A 27785-nucleotide genomic window follows, 5' to 3' on the forward strand; every position below is an offset into this window, starting at 1 on the left:
TCAGACACATTAGAGGGAACGCGTAAGCTAGAGGAAAATTCCAGTGTATTTGAAGGGAGTCTATTATACAGGGCCTGTCCGCCACCCGAAGAGAAGCGAACTTCCTGGTCTGCCTGTTCTCTCTTGTTGCGAATAGATCGATAACGGGCAATCCCCACAGGTCCACTATCTGTCTGAACACCCGTCGATCTAGAACCCATTCTCCCTGACGTAGAGAATGACGGCTGAGGTAATCTGCCTCTGTGTTGAGCTCTCCCCGAATGTGCACAGCTGATAGAGAGCGAAAGTGGGCTTCGGCTATTTCGAGTATGTCTGTGGCGGTGTTCATTAGGGATCTTGACCTTGTACCCCCTTGATGGTTGAGATACGCCACTACTGTTGTGTTGTCTGTCTGGACTTTTACATGTGAATCCTGCAGAGATGGAAGCAACCTGAGTAAGGCCTTCTTTACTGCTGTGAGCTCTTTCCAATTTGAGGACTCTTGAGCCTCTAAGAGAGACCATTGCCCTTGAGTCCAAACATCTCCTATGTGAGCTCCCCAACCTATTGGACTGGCATAGGTTGTGACCGTGTTGTCTGGTACTACACTCCAGCGTACTCCTTTCCCTAAATGTCTTCTGTTTAACCACCATCTCAGACTGTGTAGAGTGGTGGTGGAGAGCCTGAGTCTTCCGCCTAATTGCCCTTGAAGACTTCTCTCGGTATCCAAGACTTGGGCCTGTAACACACGAGTGTGGAATTGAGCCCACTGGACGGCTGGTATGCAGGACGTTAGAGATCCCAGAAGGGACATAGCGTCTCTTAAAGTCAGATCTGGCTTCCTTGTTACCGTACTGACTTTGTGCACAACCCTCTGCTTTTTCTCCTCCGGAAGGAAACATTATTGCACTTCCGAATCCAGCAGAATACCTAGGAAAGTCTGAGTTGTTGATGGGTCGAGTCTTGACTTCTCCATATTGACTATCCAACCCAAGTCTTGTAAGGAAGATATGACATGATTTAGGCGAGTACTACATTGGCCAAAGGAATTTCCTACTACCAGGAAGTCATCCAAGTAGGGTATAATTAACGTATCCTGTTCTCTGACATAGGCCATTACTTCTGCCATGACTTTAGTAAACACCCTCGGTGCCATAGATAGACCAAAGGGCATTGCAGCAAACTGAAAGTGTCTGACCTGGTCGTTTAAGCGCACCGCCATTCTGAGGAATTGTTGATGATCCTGGTGAATGGGCAGATGGTAATACGCATCTTTTAAATCCAGGACTGTCATATAACATCTGGGAAAGAGAAGATTAGTTGCTGTTTTAATAGATTCCATCTTAAAGGCATGATACTCTAGATGTTTGTTTAATCTCCGTAAGTTTATGATGGTTCTAAAGGATCCATCTGGCTTGGAGATTAAAAATAAAGGGGAATAGAACCCTTTCCCCTGTTGATGTTTTGGAACCTCCACTATGACTTTCTTCCGTCTTAGCATTTGGACCTCTTTTTCAAGGGCCTTTTGTTGGTCTAAGGAATCAGGGGCAGTTAAGATATAAAATTCAGAAGGTCTTTACCGGAACTCTAATTTTAACCCTGAATTGATTATACCTAGAACCCAATTGCTCGAAGTTATTTTGGCCCATTGAGCATGGAAGTATTTTAACCTGCCCCCTACTGGAAGATCTCTATTAACGATAGTTTCTTCTTCTTCTTGAGGAAGATGACGAAGCGTTAAAGTCCGAACCTTTCTTTTTTGGGTCTGATGGTTCCCAGTCTCGGTTGTGGTAAGGTCTTCGGTATTGGAAGCGTCTCCTGAAGGTATTCCTAAAGGTAGGATTGAAAGCTTTAGGAAAACCTTTCTTCCTATCCTCAGCCTTAGCTAGGATATCATCCAATACCGGGCCAAACAGGTACTCACCCCTACACGGTATTGTACACAATTTAGCTTTCGCCTGGGCATCCCCTTTCCAGGTCTTAAGCCATAGGGCTCGGCGTGCAGCATTTGAGAGACCTGCTGATCTTGCCGCCAATTTTAAAGAATCCACTGACGCGTCCGCTAAATACGCCACCCCTCCACGTATTGGCGAAAGGGAGTTCAGCATCTTGTCTCTGGGCACCTTGGACTTCAGCTGTTCTTCCAGTTGGGATATCCACACCATGACGGATCTAGCCGTACACGTGCTAGAGATAGCAGGTTTGAACGCCCCTGCAGTTGATTCCCATACTTTCCTCAAAAACATGTCCGCCTTCCTATCTGATGGGTCTTTCAGAAGGCCCACGTCCTCCAGCGGCAAGGTACCGGCTTTAGATGTAGAAGCCACCGCTGCATCCGCTTTCGTGACTTTCATCCACTCTGCCAGCTCATTATCTTCAAAAGGGATACCTTCTTTTAGCTGATGATGGAAGGAAACCCTTATCCTGCTTATCCCATTCTCTTTTTATAAGAGTCTTAACCGTATCCACCACTGGGAACGCCTTACGACTCCTCTGGCACAAGCCCGCAAACATTATGTCCTGTGCGGACCTTGGTTCCTTGCTCTCTGCAACACCCATGGTAGCTCGGACTCCTTTAACATGTCCATGTTGTCCACCGAGAAACAAGGCCTTCCCTCTTCATCTGAGGAGGATGGAGATGAGGAGCGGGAACATTCCTCTTCTTGCAGGGACAGGCTAGATCCTGGCGATATGTCCCTGCCCGACCTTTCCTGGCGGCTGCCTCTAAGGGAATAGCTAATTTCTTCCCTGATGACCGCTCTAAGGTCTGATGACCGAAGGGGAGCTTCCTCTTCTAAGGTCTGAGATATGCACGCCTGACACAGCCTTTTGGTATAACTGTCAGGCATTGGTGTCATGCATAGAGCACATTGCTTGTGCTTAGATTTTGTGGTCTTTTTTCCCTAAGACAAAGCACAAATAACAGACCATATCAGCACCAGGTGTCTGATTTAACACTCACCATAAGGCTGATCCTGTGAATACCGGTTCTGGAGGAGTAGGATCCAAATGTGACGCTGGGGCGCTCGGACGCTGCTGCCCCCGTACCATGCTGCTGCTGCTTCTCCTTGAGCGGCCGCTACCGCTCTTACTGCGCTGTTCCGTTCCCTCTCCATGAGGGTGCTCGGCGTCCCCTACTGAGGACATGGTTGCGCGCCTCCTATCCTAGGCGTCGCTCTTTTACAGCGCTGCAGCGCTCCTCCCCCGGCTTACCCCGGAAGCGTACCAACTACTTCCGGGTTCACCAGCGCCGGTGTGGACGCTGCACACCGCGCTCAACCGCGGACCAGGACGGCACTGCCCGACTCCTGGGACGCGCTCCTCATGGCCAGACGAGGGGGGGTCTGCACGCAGGACACCCCCGACGCTGCTTCCGAGCCCCCGATTCCGCCGTTCCTAGAAGACACCGCGCGGAGGCATGGAGGCCCGGGTAAGACTGCTGATCCTGCAGGCTCCCGCCGTCCGGACAGGAACCCAAACTGGAGGGGTGAGGGGGACCGCCCCTTTAAATCCTGTGGGTTCCTGTCCGGAAGGTGGGCGGATCCCCTCTCTCGTAGGGGTGCTGTCGTGGCGATAGGAAAACATGGATATACTCACCCTCGGACGGGCCCTGGCTCACAGCGCTGCTAGCGTCTCCCTCCGTTTCTTAGAGTGCAGTGAGTGAAGGACCTTCGATGACATTGTGGTCACATGAGCGGTCATGGAAGGTCCTTCACTCACCGCATTCTCAGGAACGGAGGCAGACGCTAGCAGCGCTGTGAGCCAGGGCCCGTCCGAGGGTGAGTATATCCATGTTTTAATTTTTATTCTTTATTTTTATTAGTTTCAGAGAAAGAAAATAAGCTGCTAGCCTGGCCCAGCCAATCACCTGACCTGAATGCAATAGAAAATTTACAGAAGGAACTAAAGTTTATAGAGTTTATAGAAGGAGCCCACAAAACCTTAATTTGATGAGTGCTTGTGTGGAAGAATAGGCCAAATTCACACCCGAGCAATGCTTGCAGCCGTCATCACCAACAAAGGCTTGTGTATGAAGTATTAAATACATTTTCGTAAGCGTGTTCAATACTTTCCCCTGTGTCATCTCGCATTATTACACAATTTCTGGACATCTGTGGTTTGAATGCTTTGCCTGTCTGAATTGGATGGGTTGCTACAGACATCTTGCGAGAATTTCATGTCAATAGCACCTTTAGAAAAATTTACTTAGAAAACAGGGTGACGTGTTCAATTACTTATTTAACCCAATGTATGCCAATGTGTACAAAAGGCTAGAAATATGAGGATACGCTATTGCCATTTTGAAGGGAGTGATTCCTCTTATAGAAAGGAAAAAAAATGACAAATCTAGTTGTCTAAAAGACAATTCACTGTACATCTTTTATTTACAGTTTTGTACACTGTCTTAATATGAATGGTGACTGCTTTGCTACTTGAGCCATTTTTTCTTGTATAACCAAAGCAAAATATAGTCTAATACAATGTGTTAAAATATGCAATAGGATACAAAAAAAAAAAAAAAAGGAAAAAAAAGAAAACAAAGGCATACTATTTCTAGTAAGGATTAAGGAATGTCATTATGATGTACACAAAAAAAAATTCCACAATTATGTTTAAGAAATCACAGAAACAGATCACCGATTCTACTGAAATGCATAAACTTGCAGCAAAGCTTTGTAATGGCATACAAAATAAAAAATTAAATTAAAGAAGGTTTCTAAACGCACAAAAAAATAACACTTTTATTCAACCAATTTGCTTTTTTTTTTTATCCCCCAGATCCATCACCAAATGTTACATGAACTAAAAAAAAAAAAAAGAAAGAAAAAAAAAAAATCAGAATATCACTAATGTTATCAAGGAGGGAACAAATAAATTAAACCTAGCAGCCAACATCAGCACAAAATACAGCCAGAACAACGCTGTTAAAATGAGAAAAAAAAAATAAAACAAACCATGAATCGCTAGATAAGTTTGAATGCATTTTAATCCTCCGCCTTGCAAATCAGCAAACTATTGTAACTGCATACAATGCAAATGTAAAGATTCATTTTCCTGTGGGAGTTGCAAGGGCACGCTCTGGATAATGTCTGTAATTGTAGGGAGGCAAAAATAATTTCTATTATTGAGTGAAGCGGGCAACCTATGAGATAACTGGGAGGAAGGGCATTTGAACGTTGAAATGTTCTGATTGGGCAACTTATTTTATGAAAAATAAGATAAAAAAAATAAAATGTGAGGAAATTTGAACATAGCACAAGACAAAAGGCGAATGACTTCACAATTCTTAGCAATATTGAGGTGGAAATCAATTTTTTTTATGCAGTCCACTCTGCTTTTGTAGAGGCTTTGGTACAGCTCCCAAGTCGTGATTGCTTGACGCAGTCTCCTACTCAGAAGGCGTCTTCTTACACAACAAATCTATTCTTAGTGGTGGAGCCGCTCTTAGTAGCCGTGTCTGCATGGGACTGGTATCCAAGTGCTACTTTTGGGGGAAGTCCTAACCTTTCCTTGTAAACTCTCCTGGAAAAAAAATAAAATGGGACAATATCAGACATACATTGTTTAAAAAAAACAACAGTATGTATGTATGTATGTATGTATGTATGTATGTATGTATGTATGTATGTATGTATGTATGTATATATATATATATATATATATGCGCTCAGCAGTGCCTATTGCATGCGTATCAGTGAGACCCACAGCAAGTAGTGGTTATTTTCCTTTATTTTAGAACATTCTTAGGCTACTGTCACACATGAGGTTTTTTGCATCAGGCACAATCCTGCGAATTTACAAAAAAAAAAAAACAAATCCGTTTTTTTCTCATAGAGCTGTATTAGTGCCAGATTGTGCCTGATGTCCCACCATTTCATCCGTTTTTTGCCGGTCCGGTGGCCCGAGAAAACATCCAGAGGAACTTTTTGTTGCGGCGAAAAACCTGATTGCACCGTCCGGCTTTTCTAACAATGGACGCATATGGGAGCCAGATGCACCACATGTCGATATCCGGCGCCGGAGTCCAGCCTCCAAAATGCGCATGGCCTGTTCGCTCTCTCTTTTTACTATTGATGCTGCTTATGCAGCATCAATAGTAAAAAAAAAAAAAAAAAAAAAAAAAAAGATAAATGTAAACAAAAAATCATGATATTCTCACCTTCCTGCGTCCCCCGCAGCCTTCCCACTCTTCGTGATGCTCCCGGTCCCAGTAATGCACATGGCCTCAGATGATGTGCGGTCTCACCAGACCGCTACGTCATCACAGGCCACTGCCACGATGCATTACTGGGACTAGAAGCATCGTGAAGAGCGGGAAGGCTGCGGGGACGCAGGCAGGTGAGAATATCATGATTTTTTACATCTTTATTATCTTTATCACGGATCCAGAAGAAAAGCTGATCCGGTGCAATCAGTTTGTACACTAATTGCGCCAGATCCAGCAATCCGTCCCACCGCCGGATTATGCGTGATGGATGTGTGAAAGTAGCCTTACTCTTGCCGAGCCTTGGAAAATCCCCGTAAGCTGCGCACGCATGTTGTGCCTTTGGGGTGGATGTTTCTGCACAATTGCCTTAGATTTTATGCTTTTCCATGGGAAAGGGTGAAACCTGCACTGAATTTTGCATAATGCATTGACATGCTGCAAATTTTATAATTTTCTCAGCGGGTCAATTTCTGCAAAGCAATTTTCAGCAACAGGTAGAGGACATTTGCCCAAATCTCATTTGCTTAGCTGGTATTGTATTATGTAAATCCGTGCAGAGAAAGCTGTAACAGACTAGACCAATGCCAGTCATTGGGGACTGGCTGCTCCAGACTTTACATCTGTTCCTGCATTCTTCTTACATTGCGGTGAATATAATAGCAGCCCAGATCACCCCATGCTGCATACTCCATTTCCCTACTATCAGCTCAGAAAGTTTGTAGTTTTGCAGGTCTGTCAAAATAGTGTCACTTCACTGCTACCTGTAGACAATTGATCACACACTGACATTCTCCCTTAAGAGCTCCCATAGACATTCACCATCCGGGCAGTCTGTCTGTGTAGTGACAGCCTTAGGCTGCCGTCACACGATCAGTATTTGGTCAGTATTTTACCTCAGTATTTGTAAGCCAAAACCAGGAGTGGAACAAATAGAGGAAAAGTATAATAGAAACATAAGCACCACTTCTGCATTTATCACCCACTCCTGGTTATGGCTTACACATACTGACCAAATACTGCTAGTATGACGGCAGCCTAAGACGTGTCTGCATAGCAGCACAGCTCCAGTTGTCAGACACCCAGAGTGCCCACACCCTGCATACCCGGCACTAAAGCGCTGGCACACACATTTTTAAAACTTTTTCAGCTTTACAAAAATTTACATTTTATTTAAAAACACAACACAAAACTCCACTGATCACATTTGCTATAACAATCACATATAATCCTTAAATATGTTATGACTTACCCTATATGTGTAACAGCGTCCCTGTTTTCACATTCAGTAGTCCAAATTGCTATTTTATCTCCTTTTGCTCTAACATTTACAACGGCTCCACATACATCATCACTGTAGTCATCAAAGGACTCTCCAATAAGGCACATGAGCTAAAAAATAAAAAAAACACACTGAAATAGTAACTACAGTTTGCATTTTTTTTCTAAAACCATTGTACAAGAGATAACATAAAAGAAAAACTTTGTAAGAGAAAAATCCTTTTGGCTGTTTAGCAATCACTATCGTTCACTCTGAAGTACTGCTAAAAAAAAAAGTCAATTTGGACAACGACATTAGCCTGCAGGGCTAATCTGCAAGTAAATGGCGTTATAATACTGACTGGTTTCCTTCCTTAAAGGGAACCCGTCACCTGAATTTGGCGGGACCGGTTATCGGTCATATGGGCAGAGTTTTTGGGTGTTTGATTCACCCTTTCCTTACCCGCTGGCTGCATGCTGGCCACAATATTGGATTGAAGTTCATTCTCTGTCCTCCGTAGTACATGCCTGCGCAAGGCACATGTGCCGGCGCACTAGGTCCCGGAACACAGCGAAATACTTCCGGGACATAGTGCGCCAGCGCATGCGCACTAATGCTTTCCGGCTTTGCCCGTAAAACACCCGAAAACTCCACCCATATGACCGAAAACCGGTCCCGCCAAATTCAGGTGACAGGTTCTCCTTAAAAGTGTGGCTACTGGGATAAAATTAACTTATTTGCTCCTGGAAGCCGCCAGCTTTCAGTCAGAGGCAGCTGTGAGCAGTGGCTGTAAACATGCTCTGGCACTTCTCTGCAGCACATCTGCGCACAGCAAGCTGTCAATAGAGGTGGCATGGCGCGTTTACTGCTGCCGCTCGTAGTATACCGAGTGAGCAGTAACTATACCTGCTCTGTGCACCATCTCCATGACTGAAAGCCGCCGGCTCTCCAGAGGAAATAAGTCGATTTACTCCCGGTAACCACAATTCCAGTAAGGCTGGCCATACACAGGAGATCTCTGCCAGCCAAATAATGCTTTGGATGTTCATTTGGCTGACTCCCCATACACAGGAGCACTAGCTATGAGATGGTTAAATTGGAAGCTTATCTCAGGGAGAGTAATGCGACTGTCAGTCCAAAATCTGATATGCTCAATCGATAACTCCACCAAGCCAAAACTCCGTAATCAGTGCAGATTGTATTTGCGTATTTTAGTGCAGAAAAACATTGTGGCATATTTGTACATGGGAACATGGATTCGAATATTTGTTGCATTTTTTTCGTTGCAATTCACTACAAAGAAAAAAAGGCATAAAGAAAGGCATAAAGATTGTTCATACATTCCGAAAAAATGCAGCATTTCACAATACCAGCAAAGCAAGTGAGATTCCGGAAGTCTCATGTACATGATGCTTATTTTTTTCCTTGCACACTTGAAGCAATGTCAAATCTGCAATAGGTCCATTCTTTCAGCGTTTTTCACCCAATCATGTAAAAAAATATAAATAAATATTGGGTGAAAAAAAATATATATCTATTATAAATCTCTCGAACACCCTTTTGGATTTCATGAAAAACAATTCTGTTGCAAAAATTACCTAGAAACTTCATTCTCAAAGTCAGTACAATTACAGCGAGACCAAAATGTTTATTTCCTCTTCTAGTGGTGAGAAAAATTCAGAAATAAAAAAACAAACAAAGAAATGAACAAAAAGCTTAACTTCTTTTTACAGTTATAGTTATGTGTGAGGACTTTACACCATTTTGGGGCACAGATGATGACTTATTATAAGTGCAGCGATCGAAAAAAGGGCAATTTTGACTTCCGTTTTTTTTTTTATCCCTTATTTTTGGTGTTTAACCCCTTTACCCCCAAGGGTGGTTTGCACGTTATGGACCGGGTCAATTTTTACAATTCTGACCACTGTCCCTTTATGAGGTTATAACTCTGGAACGCTTCAACGGATCCCGGTGATTCTGACATTGTTTTCTCGTGACATATTGTACTTCATGATAGTGGTAAAATTTCTTTGATATTACCTGCGTTTATTTGTGAAAAAAACGGAAATTTGGCGAAAATTTTGAAAATTTCGCAATTTTCCAACTTTGAATTTTTATGCAATTAAATCACAGAGATATGTCACACAAAATACTTAATAAGTAACATTTCCCACATGTCTACTTTACATCAGCACAATTTTGGAACCAAAAATTTTTTTTTGTTAGGGAGTTATAAGGGTTAAAAGTTGACCAGCAATTTCTCATTTTTACAACACCATTTTATTTTAGGGACCACATCTCATTTGAAGTCATTTTGAGGGGTCTATATGATAGAAAATACCCAAGTGTGACACCATTCTAAAAACTGCACCCCTCAAGGTTCTCAAAACCACATTCAAGAAGTTTATTAACCCTTCAGGTGCTTCACAGGAATTTTTGGAATGTTTAAATAAAAATTAACATTTAACTTTTTTTCACAAAAAATTTACTTCAGCTCCAATTTGTTTTATTTTGCCAAGGGTAACAGGAGAAAATGGACCCCAAAAGTTGTTGTACAATTTGTCCTGAGTACGCTGATACCCCATATGTGGGGGTAAACCACAGTTTGTGCGCATGGCAGAGCTCGGAAGGGAAGGAGCGCCATTTGACTTTTCAATGCAAAGTTGACTGGAATTGAGATGGGACGCCATGTTGCGTTTGGAGAGCCACTGATGTGCCTAAACATTGAAACCCCCCACAAGTGACACCATTTTGGAAAGTAGACCCCCTAAGGAACTTATCTAGAGGTGTGGTGAGCACTTTGACCCACCAAGTGCTTCACAGAAGTTAATAATGCAGAACCGTAAAAATAAAAAATCATTTTTTTTCACAAACATTATCTTTTCGCCCCAAATTTTTTATTTTCCCAATGGTAAGAGAAGAAATTGGACCACAAAAGTTGTGGCACAATTTGTCCTGAGTACTCTGATACCCCATATGTGGGGGTAAACCATTGTTTGGGCGCATGGGAGAGCTCGGAAGGGAAGGAGCGCCGTTTGACCTTTCAATGCAAAATTGACAGGAATTGAGATGAGACGCCATGTTGCGTTTGGAGAGCCACTGATGTGCCTAAACATTGAAACCCCCCACAAGTGACACCATTTTGGAAAGTAGACCCCCTAAGGAACTTATCTAGAGGTGTGGTGAGCACTTTGACCCACCAAGTGCTTCACAGAAGTTTATAATGCAGAACCGTAAAAATAAGAAATCATTTTTTTTTCACAAAAATTATCTTTTCGCCCCCAATTTTTTATTTTCCCAATGGTAAGAGAAGAAATTGGACCACAAAAGTTGTGGCACAATTTGTCCTGAGTACTCTGATACCCCATATGTGGGGGTAAACCATTGTTTGGGCGCATGGGAGAGCTCGGAAGGGAAGGAGCGCCGTTTGACCTTTCAATGCAAAATTGACAGGAATTGAGATTGGACGCCATGTTGCGTTTGGAGAGCCACTGATGTACCTAAACATTGAAACCCCCCACAAGTGACACCATTTTGAAAAGTAGACCCCCTAAGGAACTTATCTAGATGTGTGGTGAGCACTTTGACCCAATAAGAGCTTCACAGAAGTTTATAATGCAGAGCCGTAAAAATAAAACAAAATTTTTTTCCCACAAAAATAATTTTTTAGCCCCCAGTTTTGTATTTTCCTGAGGGTAACAGGAGAAATTGGACCCCAAAAGTTGTTGTGCAATTTGTCCTGAGTGCGCTGATACCCTATATGTGGGGGAGAACCAGCGTTTGGGCGCATGGGAGGGCTCGGAAGGGAAGGAGAGCCATTTGGAATACAGACTTAGATGGAATGGTCTGCAGGCGTCACATTGTGTTTGCAGAGCCCCTAATGTACCTAAACAGTAGAAACCCCCCACAAGTGACCCCATATTGGAAACTAGACCCCCCAAGGAACTTATTTAGATGTGTTGTGAGAACTTTGAGTCCCCAAGTATTTCACTACAGTTTATAACGCAGAGCCGTGAAAATAAAATAAAAAATTTCCCCTCAAAATTATTTTTTAGCCCCCAGTTTTGTATTTTCTCGAGGGTAAAAGGAGAAATTGGACCCCAAAAGTTGTTGTCCAATTTGTCCTGAGTGCGTTGATACCCCATATGTGGGGTGAACCAGCGTTTGGGCGCATGGGAGGGCTCGGAAGGGAAGGAGCGCCATTTGGAATGCAGACTTAAATGGAATGGTCTGCAGGCGTCACATTGCGTTTGCAGAGCCCCTAATATACCTAAACAGTAGAAACCCCCACAAGTGACCCCATGTTGGAAACTAGACCCCCCCACGAACTTATCTAGATGTGTTGTGAGAACTTTGAGCCCCCAAGTGTTTCACTACAGTTTATAACGCAGAGCCGTGAAAATAAAAAATCTCTTTTTTTCCCACAAAAATTATTTTTTAGCCCCCAGTTTTGTATTTTCCCAAGGGTAACAGGAGAAATTGGACCCCAAAAGTTTTTGTCCAATTTGTCCTGAGTACGCTGATACCCCATATGTTGGGGTAAACTCCTGTTTGGGCACACGGGAGAGCTCGGAAGGGAAGGAGCACTGTTTTACTTTTTCAATGCAGAATTGGATGGAATTGAGATCGGTCGCCATGTCGCGTTTGGAGATCCCCCTGATGTGCCTAAATAGTGGAAACCCCCCAATTATAACTGAAACCCTAATCCAAACACACCCCTAACCCTAATCCCAACGGTAACCCTAACCACACCTCTAACCCAGACACACCCCTAATCCTAATCCCAATCGCAAATGTAATCCAAACCCTAACCCTAACTTTAGCCCCAACCCTAACTGTAGCCTTAACCCTAACCCTAGCCCTTACCCTAGCCCTAACCCTAGCCCCAACCCTAACCCTAGCCCTAACCCCAACCCTAACCCTAGCCCTAACCCTAACCCTAGCCCTAACCCTAGCCCTAACCCTAGCCCTAACCCTAGCCCTAACCCTAGCCCTAACCCTAGCCCTAATCCTAGCCCTAACCCTAGCCCTAACCCTAGCCCTAACCCTAGCCCTAACCCTAACCCCAACCCTAACCCTAGCCCTAACCCTAACCCTAGCCCTAACCCTAACCCTAGCCCTAACCCTAGCCCGTACCCTAGCCCTAACCCTAGCCCTAACCCTAGCCCTAATCCTAGCCCTAACCCTAGCCCTAGCCCTAATCCTAGCCCTAACCCTAACCCCAACCCTAACCCTAGCCCTAACCCTAACCCTAGCCCTAACCCTAGCCCTAACCCTAGCCCTAACCCTAGCCCTAACCCTAGCCCTAATCCTAGCCCTAACCCTAGCCCTAACCCTAGCCCTAGCCCTAACCCTAGCCCTAACCCTAGCCCTAACCCTAGCCCTAACCCTAGCCCTAGCCCTAACCCTAGCCCTAACCCTAACCCTAGCCCTAACCCTAATGGGAAAATGGAAATAAATACATTTTTTTCATTTACTTTTATAGTGGGTTTTTTAGCGGATTTTTATGATTGGCAGCCGTCACACACTGAAAGACGCTTTTTATTGCAAAAAATATTTTTTGCGTTACCACATTTTGAGAGCTATAATTTTTCCATATTTGAGTCCACAGAGTCATGTGAGGTCTTGTTTTTTGCGGGACGAGTTGACGTTTTTATTGGTAACATTTTCGGGCACGTGACATTTTTTGATCGCTTTTTATTCCGATTTTTGTGAGGCAGAATGACCAAAAACCAGCTATTCATGAATTTCTTTTGGGGGAGGCGTTTATACCGTTCCGCGTTTGGTAAAATTGATAAAGCAGTTTTATTCTTCAGGTCAGTACGATTACAGCGATACCTCATTTATATCATTTTTTTATGGTTTGGCGCTTTTATACGATAAAAACTATTTTATAGAAAAAAATAATTATTTTTGCATCGCTTTATTCTCAGGACTATAACTTTTTTATTTTTTTGCTGATGATGCTGTATGGCGGCTCTTTTTTTGCGGGACAATATGACGCTTTCAGCGGTACCATGGTTATTTATATCCGTCTTTTTGATCGCGTGTTATTCCACTTTATGTTTGGCGGTATGATAATAAAGCGTTGTTTTTTGCCTCGTTTTTTTTTTTTTTTTTTCTTACGGTGTTTACTGAAGGGGTTAACTAGTGGGCCAGTTTTATAGGTCGGGTCGTTACGGACGCGGAGATACTAAATATGTGTACTTTTATTGTTTTGTTTTTTTTATTTAGATAAAGAAATGTATTTATGGGAATAATATATATATTTTTTTTCATTATTTAGGATTTTTTTTTTTTTTTTTTTTTTTTTTTTTTTACACACTTGGAAATTTTTTTTTTTACTTTTTTACTTTGCCCCAGGGGGGGACAATACAGATCGGTGATCTGCCAGTTTGCACAGCACTCTGACAGATCACCGATCTGTCTGAGAGCAGTGCAGCGTTACCAAGTGCCTGTTCTGAGCAGGCACTTGGTAAGCCACCTCCCTCCCTGCAGGACCCGGATCCGCGGCCATTTTGGATCCGGGACTTACTGCAGGGAGGGAGGTAGGAGACCCCCGGAGCAACGCGATCACATCGCGTTGCTGCGGGGGTCTCAGGGAAGCCCGCAGGGAGCCCCCTCCCTGCGCGATGCTTCCCTGCACCGCCGGCACATCGCGATCATGTTTGATCGCGGTGTGCCGGGGGTTAATGTGCCGGGGGCGGTCCGTGACCGCTCCTGGCACATAGTGCCGGATGTCAGCTGCGATAAGCAGCTGACACCCGGCCGCGATCGGCGGCGCTCCCCCCGTGAGCGCGGCCGATCGCGCTGAACGTAATATTCCGTCCTTGGGAATTAAGGCCCACCCCACATGGACGGAATATTACGTCCAATGGCAGAAAGGGGTTAACCGCTTCAAACGGGCCATTTCCCGTTTGTTTCTTTGCCCTCCTTCCCAGGGCCATAACGTTTCATTTTTTCGTCAATATGGCAGTGTGAGGGCATGTTTTGTGCGGGACGAGCTGTACTTTTGAACACCATTGATTTTATCATATAGTGTACTGGAAAACAGGAAAAAAAAATCCAGACGTGATAAGTTCACTAAATGCTAAAACTGACCTACTGTTATGATTCTCCAGGTCATTACGAGATCACAGACACCAAAAATGTCTAGGTTCTTTTTTATTTAAGTGGTGAAAAAAAAATCCAGTGTTAAAAAAAAAAAAATTGTCATTTTCTGAGATGCCGTAGCATCTCCATTTTTCAGGATCTGGGGCTCAGTGAGGGTTTATTTTTTGCGCGACGAGCTGAGGTTTTTATTGATACTATTTTGATGTAGATACGATCTTTTGATTGCCAGTTATCACAATTTCGCAGTAACTAAAAAAAAACAATTCTGGCATTTAGATTTTTTCCTCATTACACCATTTACCGATCGGATTCATTATTTTTAGATATTGCTAGATCGGGCAATTCTGAACGCGGTAATAGCAAATATGTATTTTGTTAATGGTTTTATTTTGAATGGGGCAAATGGGGGGCGATTTGAACTATTTTTTTTTTTTTTAAACTTTACACTTGCTTCAATAGTCTCCATGGGAGACTAGAAGCTGCGATCATCCTGCTCTGTGTATCAGAAATGCTCACTTGCTATGAGTGCCAACCACTGGGTGGCATTGAGCTATCTGGCAAGGACAACCACAGGTGTCTCCTGGAGCGGCACTTAACAGGTTAATAGCTGTGGGTGTATCGCAATTCCACCCGCAACTGTTAGGGGCACATGTCAGCTGTTGAAATCAGATGACATGTGCCGGAAAAGATGTGGGCTCAGCGCCGGAGCCTACATTAAAGGGGAATACTCAACACGCACCGTACATGTACGACGCATGTCATGAAGGGGTTAACATTGTTTACAGAATACATTTTTATTTGACTTTTTAGAGTGTGAGAAAAGCAATTTGGCAAGTGGGAAAAAGATACTTAATGTATACTTTTTTAATGCTACAAATTCATCAAAATATTTGATATCAAAATACATTAATGTAACCAATGCTTAGAAAATAATGTTGGTAGATTAAGTAGGCACTGAGTTGGTCTTGAAACCAGGCCTGTTCCTCTACCATTTTGTTTTTTATAGGAGGATAGTATCAGTAAAAGCCATACAACTGATTTAGCTTTACTTTCTTAGTCCTCCAATGCGTGCAGAAGACGACACATTACACAAATATAAATACAGTTTACAAAGATCTTAAAAATGCTTAGCAATAAATGTCCATCAGGTCAGGTCAAGATGAAAATCCAAGCACAGTTGGTCATCAGATTTGAAGCTGCCATTACCATGATTCTGTCTACATGTGTTTAGTGCATCAAAAATGACAAAGCTGTTAAAGGTGATCTCAGGTGAAAACAACTTATCACCTACCCACAGGACAGATCGGTGGTGGGTCTGACCGATGGGATCTGCAGCCATCAGCAGGTGGAACTTGTATCCAATTGCATTGCACTTGAGCTGTGCTCGGCTTTTTCTGGAAGCCTCACAAAGAATGGATGGAGCAGCAGTTGGACGTAATGGGATGAAAGTTCCCTGATAAGCATAAATATTCCTTGGTCTGTTGATAGGCGCTGGGCCCATCAGTGGGTCACCCACCATTCCTGCGGATATCTGATAACTTGTTCACTGGACACCCCTTTTAAGGGATATGGTACAAATTCACTGGTGTCAGTAGTTTGCTTTGGAGTAGAATCTGCCACAGCATTGTTACCCTTCTCAGCTGTGGTGTGTGACTCAGCTGTGTATTGTTTGGTGGACGTAAGGTTTTCTCTAAACCACTTAAAGCATGATGGAAATAAAAACCTACCGTTTCTAACCAAAAGCGATCCAAGTCATTTCTTCTTTGCTGCTTATTCAGGGTAATTAGCCATCTTCCTCCACGCTTATTCTTCTCGTCCTCCCACATGGGCTCAATTCCATCCTGGAGGGAAAAAAAGTAAAATTTCAGGTTGACATAATACAGTGAGGGCTAAAACAAGACATGACTGGTCTTCAACCTTATTATAGCAGCCCAAGAGGCAAATCATCTATCACGTTCTTATGAGCTGCATGAACCATAACCAGGTCTAGGAGCTTAAAGGGGCTGTCCACTTTATAAAGGACGTTGTCCTCCTAATAAAATAAAAGTAACATTCATCTGCTGGGTATGACGGGGTTTCTGTGGCATTGTTATGCCAAGTGGACTTTACTTCTTCCATTTCTCCAACATACAGGAGAAATAAGAGTGAAGAAGGCCAAGGGAAGAAGCTTAGCTAAGCCCCCTTCAGCAATGTCTAAATAGTTTAATTTGAGTTTTGGGGGTGACAGACTCCCTTTAAAGCAGGGATGTCAAATTCAAGTACACAGAGGACCAAAATTAAAAACAAACAAAGTATGGTGCCAACCTTGATATTTATAAAAAAAAAAAAATAGTCTACAATTGAGGAAGTTTTTACTTCTAATCAAATATAAACCTTTTCTTCTGAAAATCTTAAAGGAGTTGCCCCACAAACAAAGTGCAATTTAATTAATAGATCTTAGTTCACATGACTGAAGCATTGGGTATTTCCTCATGAGCAGGGTCGTATATAGACATCATGTGGCCCAAAGGATATTGCAATCTCTGATCCCAATATGTAGTCGGAGATATTTAATAATATCACACCTATTAGAAATGTAGTACGGTTTCTGATTTGCCATGTGTCTTTCCTCATGTGCAGGCAATGCAGAACCTTAGGTATCCATGGATAGGACCACTGATATAGTGACAGATATGTGCTAGAGGTCGTAACCATGAATACCCAAGGTCCTTCAATGCCCTACACAAGGAAAGACATAGCAAATCGGAAAAACTATACTACATCTTTAACTGGAGGTATTTATTATTACACCTACTACATATTGTGATAGGATCTTGGAGATGGTAACTCCCCTTTAATATTCGGTGGGTCACAAGAGCATCTCAACTTTCTGCAGCCCTTTTATTGAAACCTCTAGATTGCTTTTGCATTGCCCCCATAAAGTATGATGCCAACAAAAGTGTCCCCAAGCACAGTATGACACTCTCCATATGAACAGTACGGTGACCCCCACATGGTCCTCCCCATACAGCATAACGGGCCCCACACAGCCCTCCCCATACAATATAACGGGCTCCACATGCCGCCTAGAATGGAGGCACAAAGAACAGATACCACTGATACATATCTTATAAATAAGTGCCAGGATAACATCCCATATAAATTAGGACATTAACAAGGTAACCAGGACACTCCGAAACTATCAATCCTACAAAACTCCATGGAGTAAGAAGTCCCATATACTTGTATTAAAAAATCAATACTTTATTAATAATTATACAGAGAAAGTAACTACAGACTAACAACACAAAATCCAGAAATGATGCTTGTACAGAGAGAACAGACAACTGTAATAACACCATGGGCCTATAGAGCAAATACTCCCATACATAGATAAGGTGCAGCGTATAACGGAAAGATGCTTAGTGCAGCATAAGGTGCCAGAATGTATATAGCTCAATTCCTGTCTGGGGTAAAAAACTCCGTATACGATATGTAACCTATGGGGCCAAAAAGTAAATAACTGGGCAAAGTGCACCGCTCATCTTACCCATTGATATGTGCCAGTGTCTGTCTCAGCAGCAGCCCCGACGCGTGAGGAAGCCCAACGCGAAACGCGCGTCGGGGCTGCTGCTGAGACAGACACTGGCACATATCAATGGGTAAGATGAGCGGTGCACTTTGCCCAGTTATTTACTTTTTGGCCCCATAGGTTACATATCGTATACAGAGTTTTTTTACCCCAGACAGGAATTGAGCTATATACATTCTGGCACCTTATGCTGCACTAAGCATCTTTCCGTTATACGCTGCACCTTATCTATGTATGGGGGTATTTGCTCTATAGGCCCATGGTGTTATTACAGTTGTCTGTTCTCTCTGTACAAGTATCATTTCTGGATTTTGTGTTGTTAGTCTGTAGTTACTTTCTCTGTATAATTATTAATAAAGTATTGATTTTTTAATACAACTAGAATGGAGGCACAATGGTAACGCATCGGGAGGGCGGTAATGTCACGATGGGGGCATGCATGCGGTGCTGTTGTTGCCTAATGGCATCCTTTGATTATCTAATGACTTTTACATCAGGGGACTCATGTGCTTGATGCCTACGCTTATATGCGTTGTTTTTGTCCCAGCGACGCTGTTGCTCTTCAAGAGTCTCATTTGCCCATTGTTGTCATCGACGTTGTGCCTCTGCTGCTTTCCTTTCATTGTCATACTTTTCATGAGGAGCCATGTTGGCGTTGATATTTGCTTTTTAAAGGGGTTTTCCCATGAACAAAAGTTAATTTCAAAAATTGGTTGTGTCTGATCATGTACCGAACATACATCTCCTGGGCAGGGGAGGAAGCAAAAGACAATACTGACATTACAGCAGGAGATCGCAGAGGATACATTATGTGAGGTAAAATATTTTACCTCACAAAATGAATCCTCTGTGATCCCCTCCTGTAATGTCAGTATTGTCTTTTGCTTCCTCCCTGCCCAGGAGATGTGGTATGCTCCGTACACAGTCAGACACAATAAATTTTTAAAATGAACTTTTGTTCATGTGAAAACCCCTTTAATGTCTACGGGCAGAGGAAGCCGGTCACATGTCGCACATCTGCCGCCGGGATTAGCCGAATGATTCACTGAACCTGTGCAGAATTTGTGCAGGTGCAGTAAATCAGACAGCTGTAATCTTTATGCAGACAGATAGCTGTGGTCACATTAAAACTGTGCATGCGCTCCTCCTGTACAAAGATGGCGGCAGTCAGTGAATCATTCGACTAATTCCGGCGGCGGCATGTTTGCGACGGCATTCCGCTGGTGGTACTGCGCAAGAGAGTGAGTGTGTGTGTGAGGTGCTCCACTGGTGGTACAGCACAGCAGTTTCCATATTGAGACACCCATCACTTGGTGGGATATGGTGACATCTGGACAGAACAGGAAATGAAAACATTACAAGGCAATTATGACGTGCAGGAGTGACATAGTGACGTCATCGCACCTGATGCACGGAGATGTCAAACGCAGAGGGAGAAAGATGTAGTAGGGAGCGGATGGTTTCCCTCTTCCGTCATTGCTTTCACCTGTAACGGCATCCAGAATGCAGATACAGTTGAAAGTGCAATGTCAGACGGGGGAAGGGGGTGATGCCGGCATCCCAGGCCAAATATAAATCACTCTGAAGGCCAGATTTAGCCCACGGTTTAAAAAGTTTTACAAGTATGCTTTAAAAGGAAGACAATTTTACCAACACTATTCACAGCAGTGTTTCTTAAATAGCTAATATGTACACTTTAATCCATTGTTATTTTAAATGACTATCTTAGAGGGCACTGATCCCATGACTAAAAATTAAAGTTGCGATTTAAAGGGAATTTGTCAGATGGTTCATACTGCCTGAATCAAAAACACTAATTTTTTTAAATTTTTTTAAACAATTCTATGCTAGACACAAAATCGCTATCAGTAATCAGCCATCCTATATAGTGTAAAACTTACCTTAAAGAGGGAGTAGTCACAACCTGACATTAAGTTACTAGACAACTGAATGTGATTGTATAGCCTGGGAGGGAGAAGAAAAAAGTCATAAAAGTCAGGACTGCAATGACAAACCTATAAGATGCACGCTTCACTTTCATAATTAGGACCATGGTGTCTCATAACAAGATATCTTCAAAATGAAAAAAACAAAAACAAACAGAAAAACCCACGAGACTAAGCTGTGCAGGCCTAACATATAAATGTTGTTCTAACAGCCCCCCTCCCACTTTACACGGTATCAATAGACATGGGCAAACAGAGTGGCAAAGCACAAAGCGGTCTGTATTTTTTAAATAAACAAAACACACCTTTGCTATGTGTCGCCATTTTCCGAGACTCCTAACATTTTCAATTTTCCATTGAGGTAGCTGTGAGAATGATTCTGCTATGTAACGTTTTTGTTGATCTTACTTAGGCCCCTTTCACACATCAGTTTTTTGCAGTCAGTCGCAATCCGTCGAATTTTGAAAAAAAAAACGGCTCTGGCGACTGATGCCGACAGATCCATTTTTTTTTCTCAGACTTGTATTAGTGACGGATTGCGACGGATGGCCACACATTTCATCTGTCGTTTGCCGGATCCATAGAAAATTGTTTGTCCGGAGGAAACCGACAAAGTAACGTTTTTTGTGTACATCGAAAAAACGCGACCGTCGTTTGCTCGAATGGAAGCCTATGGGCACAGGATCTGTCAAATGACGGATTCCGTTTTATTTAACCGAGCATGCTCCGATTTATTTAGCCAGATCCACTAGTCCGATCCATCGAAAAAAACTAATCCGTCGCATCGGTTATTCACAATCTGCAATGAGCCAACGGATTATGAAAAACTGATGTGTGAAAGGGGCCTTAGGGGTGCATGCGACTTTTTTTTTCTCTAGGAGCGTGAGGCGACAGAAAAAAAAGCTTCGATACAACATTTTTATACAAGTACTGATTTTTTTTTGCCTTTATTTTTAGTGGGGGCAAAGGGATGTAATAATTTTATTTGCGTCTTCCCCCCCATTTTTATTCTCCATGGCTTGTACCACATTACTGCAGTGTATCGATGAAATCATATAGAGCACAGACTATGGCTGATCTTCACAGGGGTACCAATAGGACCTTCAGCTGGCCCCCAAATGGCATGGTAACCCATCAGAGATAGGCAGCAGCCTCTAAATGATTAAGAGCAGCCACCGAACCTTAGATGTAACATGGCCAACATCAACCACGTGTTGTAGGAGCTCAGCTCCTCAACCCGCTGCACACTGGTGGATCCCTACCCCTGTCCAGGATATTTAATCATGTCCTAATGCGGGAAGCTGTTAACTACCATGTCATTTATTTGGGCTAACATGACTTTTTGCCCGTTTTATCAGACTTCAGCCCCCCCCCCCCACCCCACCCCCGACATGGGCACTAAACTACTGTAACAAATGGGACAATACGAGGTATAATCTGTACAGTGTCTACATGGGGCATTCAGAAAAGGCCGTCGTAATCAAATACGTGGATACTTACGCCCAAAAATCTTCAACTGTGTCAAACTTTGAAATTAGGCGAAGGTTGGCTTGCCAGGTTTTGCTTTTGTCATTTTTGAAGAACCACAAGGCCCATCTGTGAAATATTAATGGAATAGGGCAGCGTGAATGTAGAGAACAGTTAAAGGGAACCTGTCACCCCCAAAATGGAAGATGAGCTAAGCCCACCGGCATCAGGGGCTTATCTACAGCATTCTGTAAGGCTATAGATAAGCCACCGATAAATCCTGAAAGATGAGAAAAAGAGTTTAGATTATACTCACACAAGGGCAGTCCCTCTACGGTCCGGACCGGGGCCTCCCATCTTCATAGGATGATGTCCTCTTTTTGTCTTCACGCTGGGCTCCAGCGTACTTTGTCTGCCCTGTTGAGGGCAGAGCACAGTACTGCAGTGTGCAGGGCCTCTGACCTTTCCCGGCGCCTGCGCACTGCAGTACTTTGCTCTGCCCTCAACAGGCCAGACAAAGTACGCCAGAGCCGCAGAATGAAGACCAGAAGAGGACGTCATCCTAGGAAGATGGGAGGCCCCGGACCGGACCACGACACCCATCGGATCGGACCGCCCTTGGGTGAGTATAATCTAACCTCTTTTTCTCATCTTTCAGGATACATCAGGGGCTTATCTACACCATTACAGAATGCTGTAGATAAGCCCATGATGCCAGTGGGCTTAGCTCACCTTCGATTTTGGGGGTGACAGGTTCCCTTTAATGCAATCGATTGAAAGTGCAAAATACATTTTTCCTAAACTTGAAAATGATATACTGTATACACTAAGCGTGATGTCCACCAGAGCTCAGCAAAAATGTACTCGCTGCACAAAGCATTAAAGAGTTCTAACATTTATTTGCTTTTGACCCAGCCACACACATCCCCTCACATTCACATCACTAAGTACACTCCTCCTAGATGGGTAGACAGTGCTCTCTGGCAATCTAGGAATGCACCTTGTTGACCCGAGGATTTTAGTACTTCATCTCAGTATCTTGTTAAATCTATAAAACATTGTGTGTATCGGTCCCCTCTCTTTTTTTAGGGCACTCTGTTTAATAAAGATGGATATTTTTATGAGACCTCATAGCACCAGTTCATGATAGCTGTTAGGGTATGTGCACATGAAATTTCCGCAGCAATTCCGGAACTCCCTGCCGCGGGATAAACGCATGCGGAATTGGCATGCGTTTCCTGCTAAACACTAGCGTTTTGCAAGTGTAATTAGCATCGCTTGGAAAACTGATTGACAGGTTGGTCACACTTGTCAAACATAGTGTTTGACAAGTGTGACCAACTTTTTACTATTGATGCTGCCAATGCAGCATCAATAGTAAAAAGATCTAATGTTAAAAATAATAAAAAATCATGATATTCTCACCTTCAGGCGGCCCTGGCAGTCTTCCCGCTCCTTGTAATGCATTGCGAGAATGACCTGTGATTATGTAGCAGTCTCACGAGACCGCTACGTCATCTGGGGTCATTGCCGTTAGGCATTATTGGGAACGCGAGCAGCGCAAGGAGCAGGAAGACTGCCAGACCGCCAGAAGGTGAAGATATCATGATTTTTTTATTGAAATTTTTTTTTTTTTTTTTTTTTAACAATTATATGGTTCCCAGGGCCTGGAGGAGAGGCTCCTCCCCTCCACCCTGGGTACCATCTGCACATGATCCGCTTACTTCCCGCATGGTGGGCATAGCCCCATGCGGGAAGTAAGCAGATCAATGCATTCCTATGTGTGCGTAATCCCCGCGATTCCGCACAAGGAATGAACATGCTGCGTTTTTTTTCCGGAATGCGATTCCGCCATGGAAAAAAACGCAGCATGTGCACAAAAAAATGCGGAATGCATTCTAATAAATAGGATACTTAATGTATGCTGTTTTTCGCGGGTTTATAGCGAAAAAACGCGAAAATTCCTGAACGTGTACACATAGCCTTACTGTACTACCATTAGAGGGTTCTCAACATTTGGGAAACAACATTTTAGACATTTGGAGTAAAAAACATTGAACATGTATGTAAGAGCACATTTCAGGACTAGGTGCAGGCCAAGGAGACTGGGAATTGGGACATCATCACTTCCAGTCCAGATGGAGAGCACTGGTGTGGCAGGGGACTCCATTGGTAACTTTTTTTTGTTTTGTTAACCCCTTCCCGACCCATGACGCCACGTAGGCATCATGAAAGTCGGTGCCAATCTGACCCATGACGCCTATGTGGCGTCATGGAAAGATCGCGTCCCTGCAGATCCGGTGAAAGGGTTAACTCCCATTTCACCCGATCTGCAGGGACAGGGGGAGTGGTAGTTTAGCCCAGGGGGGGGTGGCTTCACCCCCTCGTGGCTACGATCGCTCTGATTGGCTGTTGAAAGTGAAACTGCCAATCAGAGCGATTTGTAATATTTCACCTATTATAACGGGTGAAATATTACAATCCAGCTATGGCCGATGCTGAAATATCATCGGCCATGGCTGGAAATACTAATGTGCCCCCACCCCACCGATCGCCCCCCCAGCCCCCCGATCTGGCCGGTACACTGCTCCGGCTCCCCTCCGTCCAGTGCTCCGCTCCCCCCGTGCTCCAATCACCCCCCCTGCACTCCGATCCACCCCCCCCGTGCTCCGTTCCACCCCCCCCCCGTGCTCCGATTTCCCCACCCCATCATACTTACCGATCCTGCCGAGCTCCGTCCGTCTTCTCCCTGGGCGCCGCCATCTTCCAAAATGGCGGGCGCATGCGCAGTGCGCCCGCCGAATCTGCCGGCCGGCAGATTCGTTCCAAAGTGCATTTTGATCACTGAGATATAATCTATCACAGTGATCAAAATAAAAAAAATAATAAATGACCCCCCCCCCCCCCCCCTTTGTCACCCCCATAGGTAGGGACAATAAAAAAAGAAATTTTTTTTTTTCCCACTAATGTTAGGTTAGGGTTAGGGTTTCGGTATGCGCACACGTATTCTGGTCCTCTGCGGATTGTTCCGCTGCGGATTTGATAAATCCGCAGTGCTAAACCGCTGCGGATTTATGGCGGATTTACCGCGTTTTTTTCTGCGCATTTCACTGCGGTTTTACAATTGCGATTTTCTATTGGAGCAGTTGTAAAACCGCTGCGGAATCCGCACAAAGAAGTGACATGCTGCGGAATGTAAACCGCTGCGTTTCCGTGCAGTTTTTCCGCAGCATGTGTACAGCGATTTTTGTTTCCCTTGGTTTACATTGAACTGTAAACTCATGGGAAACTGCTGCGGATCCGCAGCGTTTTCTGCAGCGTGTGCACATACCTTTAGAATTAGGCTTTAGAATTAGGCTATGTGCACACGGTGCGGATTTGGCTGCGGATTCGCAGCAGTGTTCCATCAGGTTTACAGTACCATGTAAACATATGAAAAACCAAATCCGCTGTGCCCATGGTGCGGAAAATACCGCGCGGAAACGCTGCGTTGTATTTTCCGCAGCATGTCAATTCTTTGTGCGGATTCCGCAGCGTTTTACACCAATAGGAATCCGCAGGTGAAATCCGCACAAAAAACACTGGAAATCCGCGGAAAATCCGCAGGTAAAACGCAGTGCCTTTTACCCGCTGATTTTTCAAAAATGATGCTGAAAAATCTCACACGAATCCGCAACGTCGGCACATAGCCTTAGGGTTAGGGTTGGAATTAGGGTTGTGGTTAGGGTTATGGCTACAGTTGGGATTAGGGTTAGGGGTGTGGGGGGGGGGGGTTAGTGTTGGAGTTAGAATTGAGGGGTTTCCACTGTTTAGGCACATCAGGGGGTCTCCAAACGCAACATGGCGCCACCATTGATTCCAGCCAATCTCGTATTCAAAAAGTCAAATGGTGCTCCCTCAATTCCGAGCCCTGACGTGTGCCCAAACAGTGGTTTACCCCCACATATGGGGTACCAGCATACTCAGGATAAACTGCGCAACAATTACTGGGGTCCAATTTATCCTGTTACCCTTGTGAAAATAAAAAAATGCTTGCTAAAACATCATTTTTGAGGAAAGAAAAATGATTTTTTATTTTCACGGCTCTGCGTTGTAAACGTCTGTGAAGCACTTGGGGGTTCAAAGTGCTCACCACATATCTAGATGAGTTCCTTGGGGGGTATAGTTTCTAAAATGGGGTCACTTGTGGGGGGGTTCTACTGTTTAGGCACACGCAATGTGACGCCCGCAGACCATTCCATCAAAGTCTGCATTTCAAAAGTCACTACTTCCCTTCTGAGCCCCGACGTGTGCCTAAACAGTGGTTTACCCCCACACATGGGGTATCAGCGTACTCAGGAGAAACTGGACAACAACTTTTGGGGTCCAATTTCTCCTGTAACCCTTGGGAAAATAAAAAATTCTGGGCTAAATAATTATTTTTGAGGAAAGAAAACGTATTTATTATTTTCACGGCTCTGCATTATAAACTTCTATGAAGCACTTGGGGGTTCAAAGTGCTCACCACACATCTAAATTAGTTCCTTTGGGGGTCTAGTTTCCAAAATGGGGTCATTTCTGGGGGATCTCCAATGTTTAGGCACACAGGGGCTCTCCAAACGTGACATGGTGTCCGCTAATGATTGGAGCTAATTTTCCATTTAAAAAGCCAAATGGCGTGCCATCCCTTCAGAGCCCTGCCGTGCGCCCAAACAGTGGTTTACCCCCACATATGGGGTATCCGCGTACTCAGGACAAACTGGACAACAATATTTGGGGTCCAATTTCTCCTATTATCCTTGGCAAAATAGGAAATTCCAGGCTAAAAAATCATTTTTGAGGAAAGAAAAATTATTTTTTATTTTCATGGCTCTGCGTTATAAACTTCTGTGAAGCACCTGGGGGTTTAAAGTGCTCAATATGCATCTAGATAAGTTCCTTGGGGGGTCTAGTTTCCAAAATGGGGTCACTTGTGGGGGAGCGCCAATGTTTAGGCACACAGGAGCTCTCCAAACGCGACATGGTGTCCGCTAACGATGGAAATAATTTTTCATTCAAAAAGTCAAATGGCGCTCCTTCCCTTCCGAGCCTTACCATGTGCCCAAACAGTGGTTTACCCCCACATATGAGGCATCGGCGTACTCAGGAGAAATTGCCCAACAGATTTTAGGATCCATTTTATCCTGTTGCCCATGTGAAAATGAAAAAATTGAGGCTAAAAGAATTTTTTTGTGAAAAAAAAGTACTTTTTCATTTTTACGGATCAATTTGTGAAGCACCTGGGGGTTCAAAGTGCTCACTATGCATCTAGACAAGTTCCTTGGGGCGTCTAGTTTCCAAAATGGGGTCACTTGTGGGGGAGCTCCAATTTTTAGGCACACGGGGGCTCTCCAAACGTGACATGGTGTCCGCTAAAGAGTGGAGCCAATTTTTCATTCAAAAAGTCAAATGGCGCTCCTTCCCTTCCAAGCCCTGCCGTGCGCCCAAACAGTGGTTTACCCCCACATATGAGGTATCAGCGTACTCAGGACAAATTGGACAACATCTTTCGTGGTTCAGTTTCTCCTTTTACCATTGGGAAAATAAAAAAAATTGTTGCTAAAAGATAATTTTTGTGACTAAAAAGTTAAATGTTCATTTTTTCCTTCCATGTTGCTTCTGCTGCTGTGAAGCACCTGAAGGGTTAATAAACTTCTTGAATGTGGTTTTGAGTACCTTGAGGGGTGCAGTTTTTAGAATGGAGTCATTTTTGGGTATTTTCAGCCATATAGACCCCTCAAACTGACTTCAAATGTGAGGTGGTCCCTAAAAAAAATGGTTTTGTAAATTTCGTTGTAAAAATGACAAATCGCTGGTCAAATTTTAACCCTTATAACTTCCTAGCAAAAAAACATTTTGTTTCCAAAATTGTGCTGATGTAAAGTATACATGTGGGAAATGTTATTTATTAACTATTTTGTGTCACATAACTCTCTGGTTTAACAGAATAAAAATTCAAAATGTGAAAATTGCGAAATTTTCGCCAAATTTCCGTTTTTATCACAAATAAACGCAGAATTTATTGACCTAAATTTACCACTAACATGAAGCCCAATATGTCACGAAAAAACAATCTCAGAACCGCTAGGATCCGTTGAAGCGTTCCTGAGTTATTACCTCATAAAGGGACACTGGTCAGAATTGCAAAAAACGGCAAGGTCTTTAAGGTCAAAATAGGCTGGGTCATGAAGGGGTTAAAGGGAACCTGTCATCACTTTTTTGTTA

General features: G+C 43.6%; 1 protein-coding gene and 1 non-coding gene across 2 annotated transcripts in view; both read right to left on the bottom strand.

The window, feature by feature from the left end:
* Positions 1 to 4329: 4329 nt before the first annotated feature.
* The window catches only part of EIF4E (eukaryotic translation initiation factor 4E), a 48922-nt gene continuing 25466 nt past the window's right edge, over positions 4330 to 27785 (bottom strand). Inside the window, exons 3-7 of the mRNA XM_069743610.1 lie at positions 21576 to 21671; positions 20031 to 20094; positions 16286 to 16399; positions 7437 to 7576; positions 4330 to 5502 (exon numbers count right to left, since the gene is read on the bottom strand). Of these exons, the coding sequence (XP_069599711.1) occupies positions 5388 to 5502; positions 7437 to 7576; positions 16286 to 16399; positions 20031 to 20094; positions 21576 to 21671 (529 nt within the window). The 3' untranslated portion in view covers positions 4330 to 5387. The remainder of the gene's footprint in view (positions 5503 to 7436; positions 7577 to 16285; positions 16400 to 20030; positions 20095 to 21575; positions 21672 to 27785) is intronic.
* Positions 15489 to 15623, bottom strand: LOC138660511 (small Cajal body-specific RNA 15). The gene has a single exon (XR_011317901.1). It is a non-coding gene; the product is annotated as a small Cajal body-specific RNA 15 (non-coding RNA).

Source organism: Ranitomeya imitator, chromosome 1 (assembly GCF_032444005.1).
Source record: "Ranitomeya imitator isolate aRanImi1 chromosome 1, aRanImi1.pri, whole genome shotgun sequence".
NCBI classification, from domain to species: domain Eukaryota; kingdom Metazoa; phylum Chordata; class Amphibia; order Anura; family Dendrobatidae; genus Ranitomeya; species Ranitomeya imitator.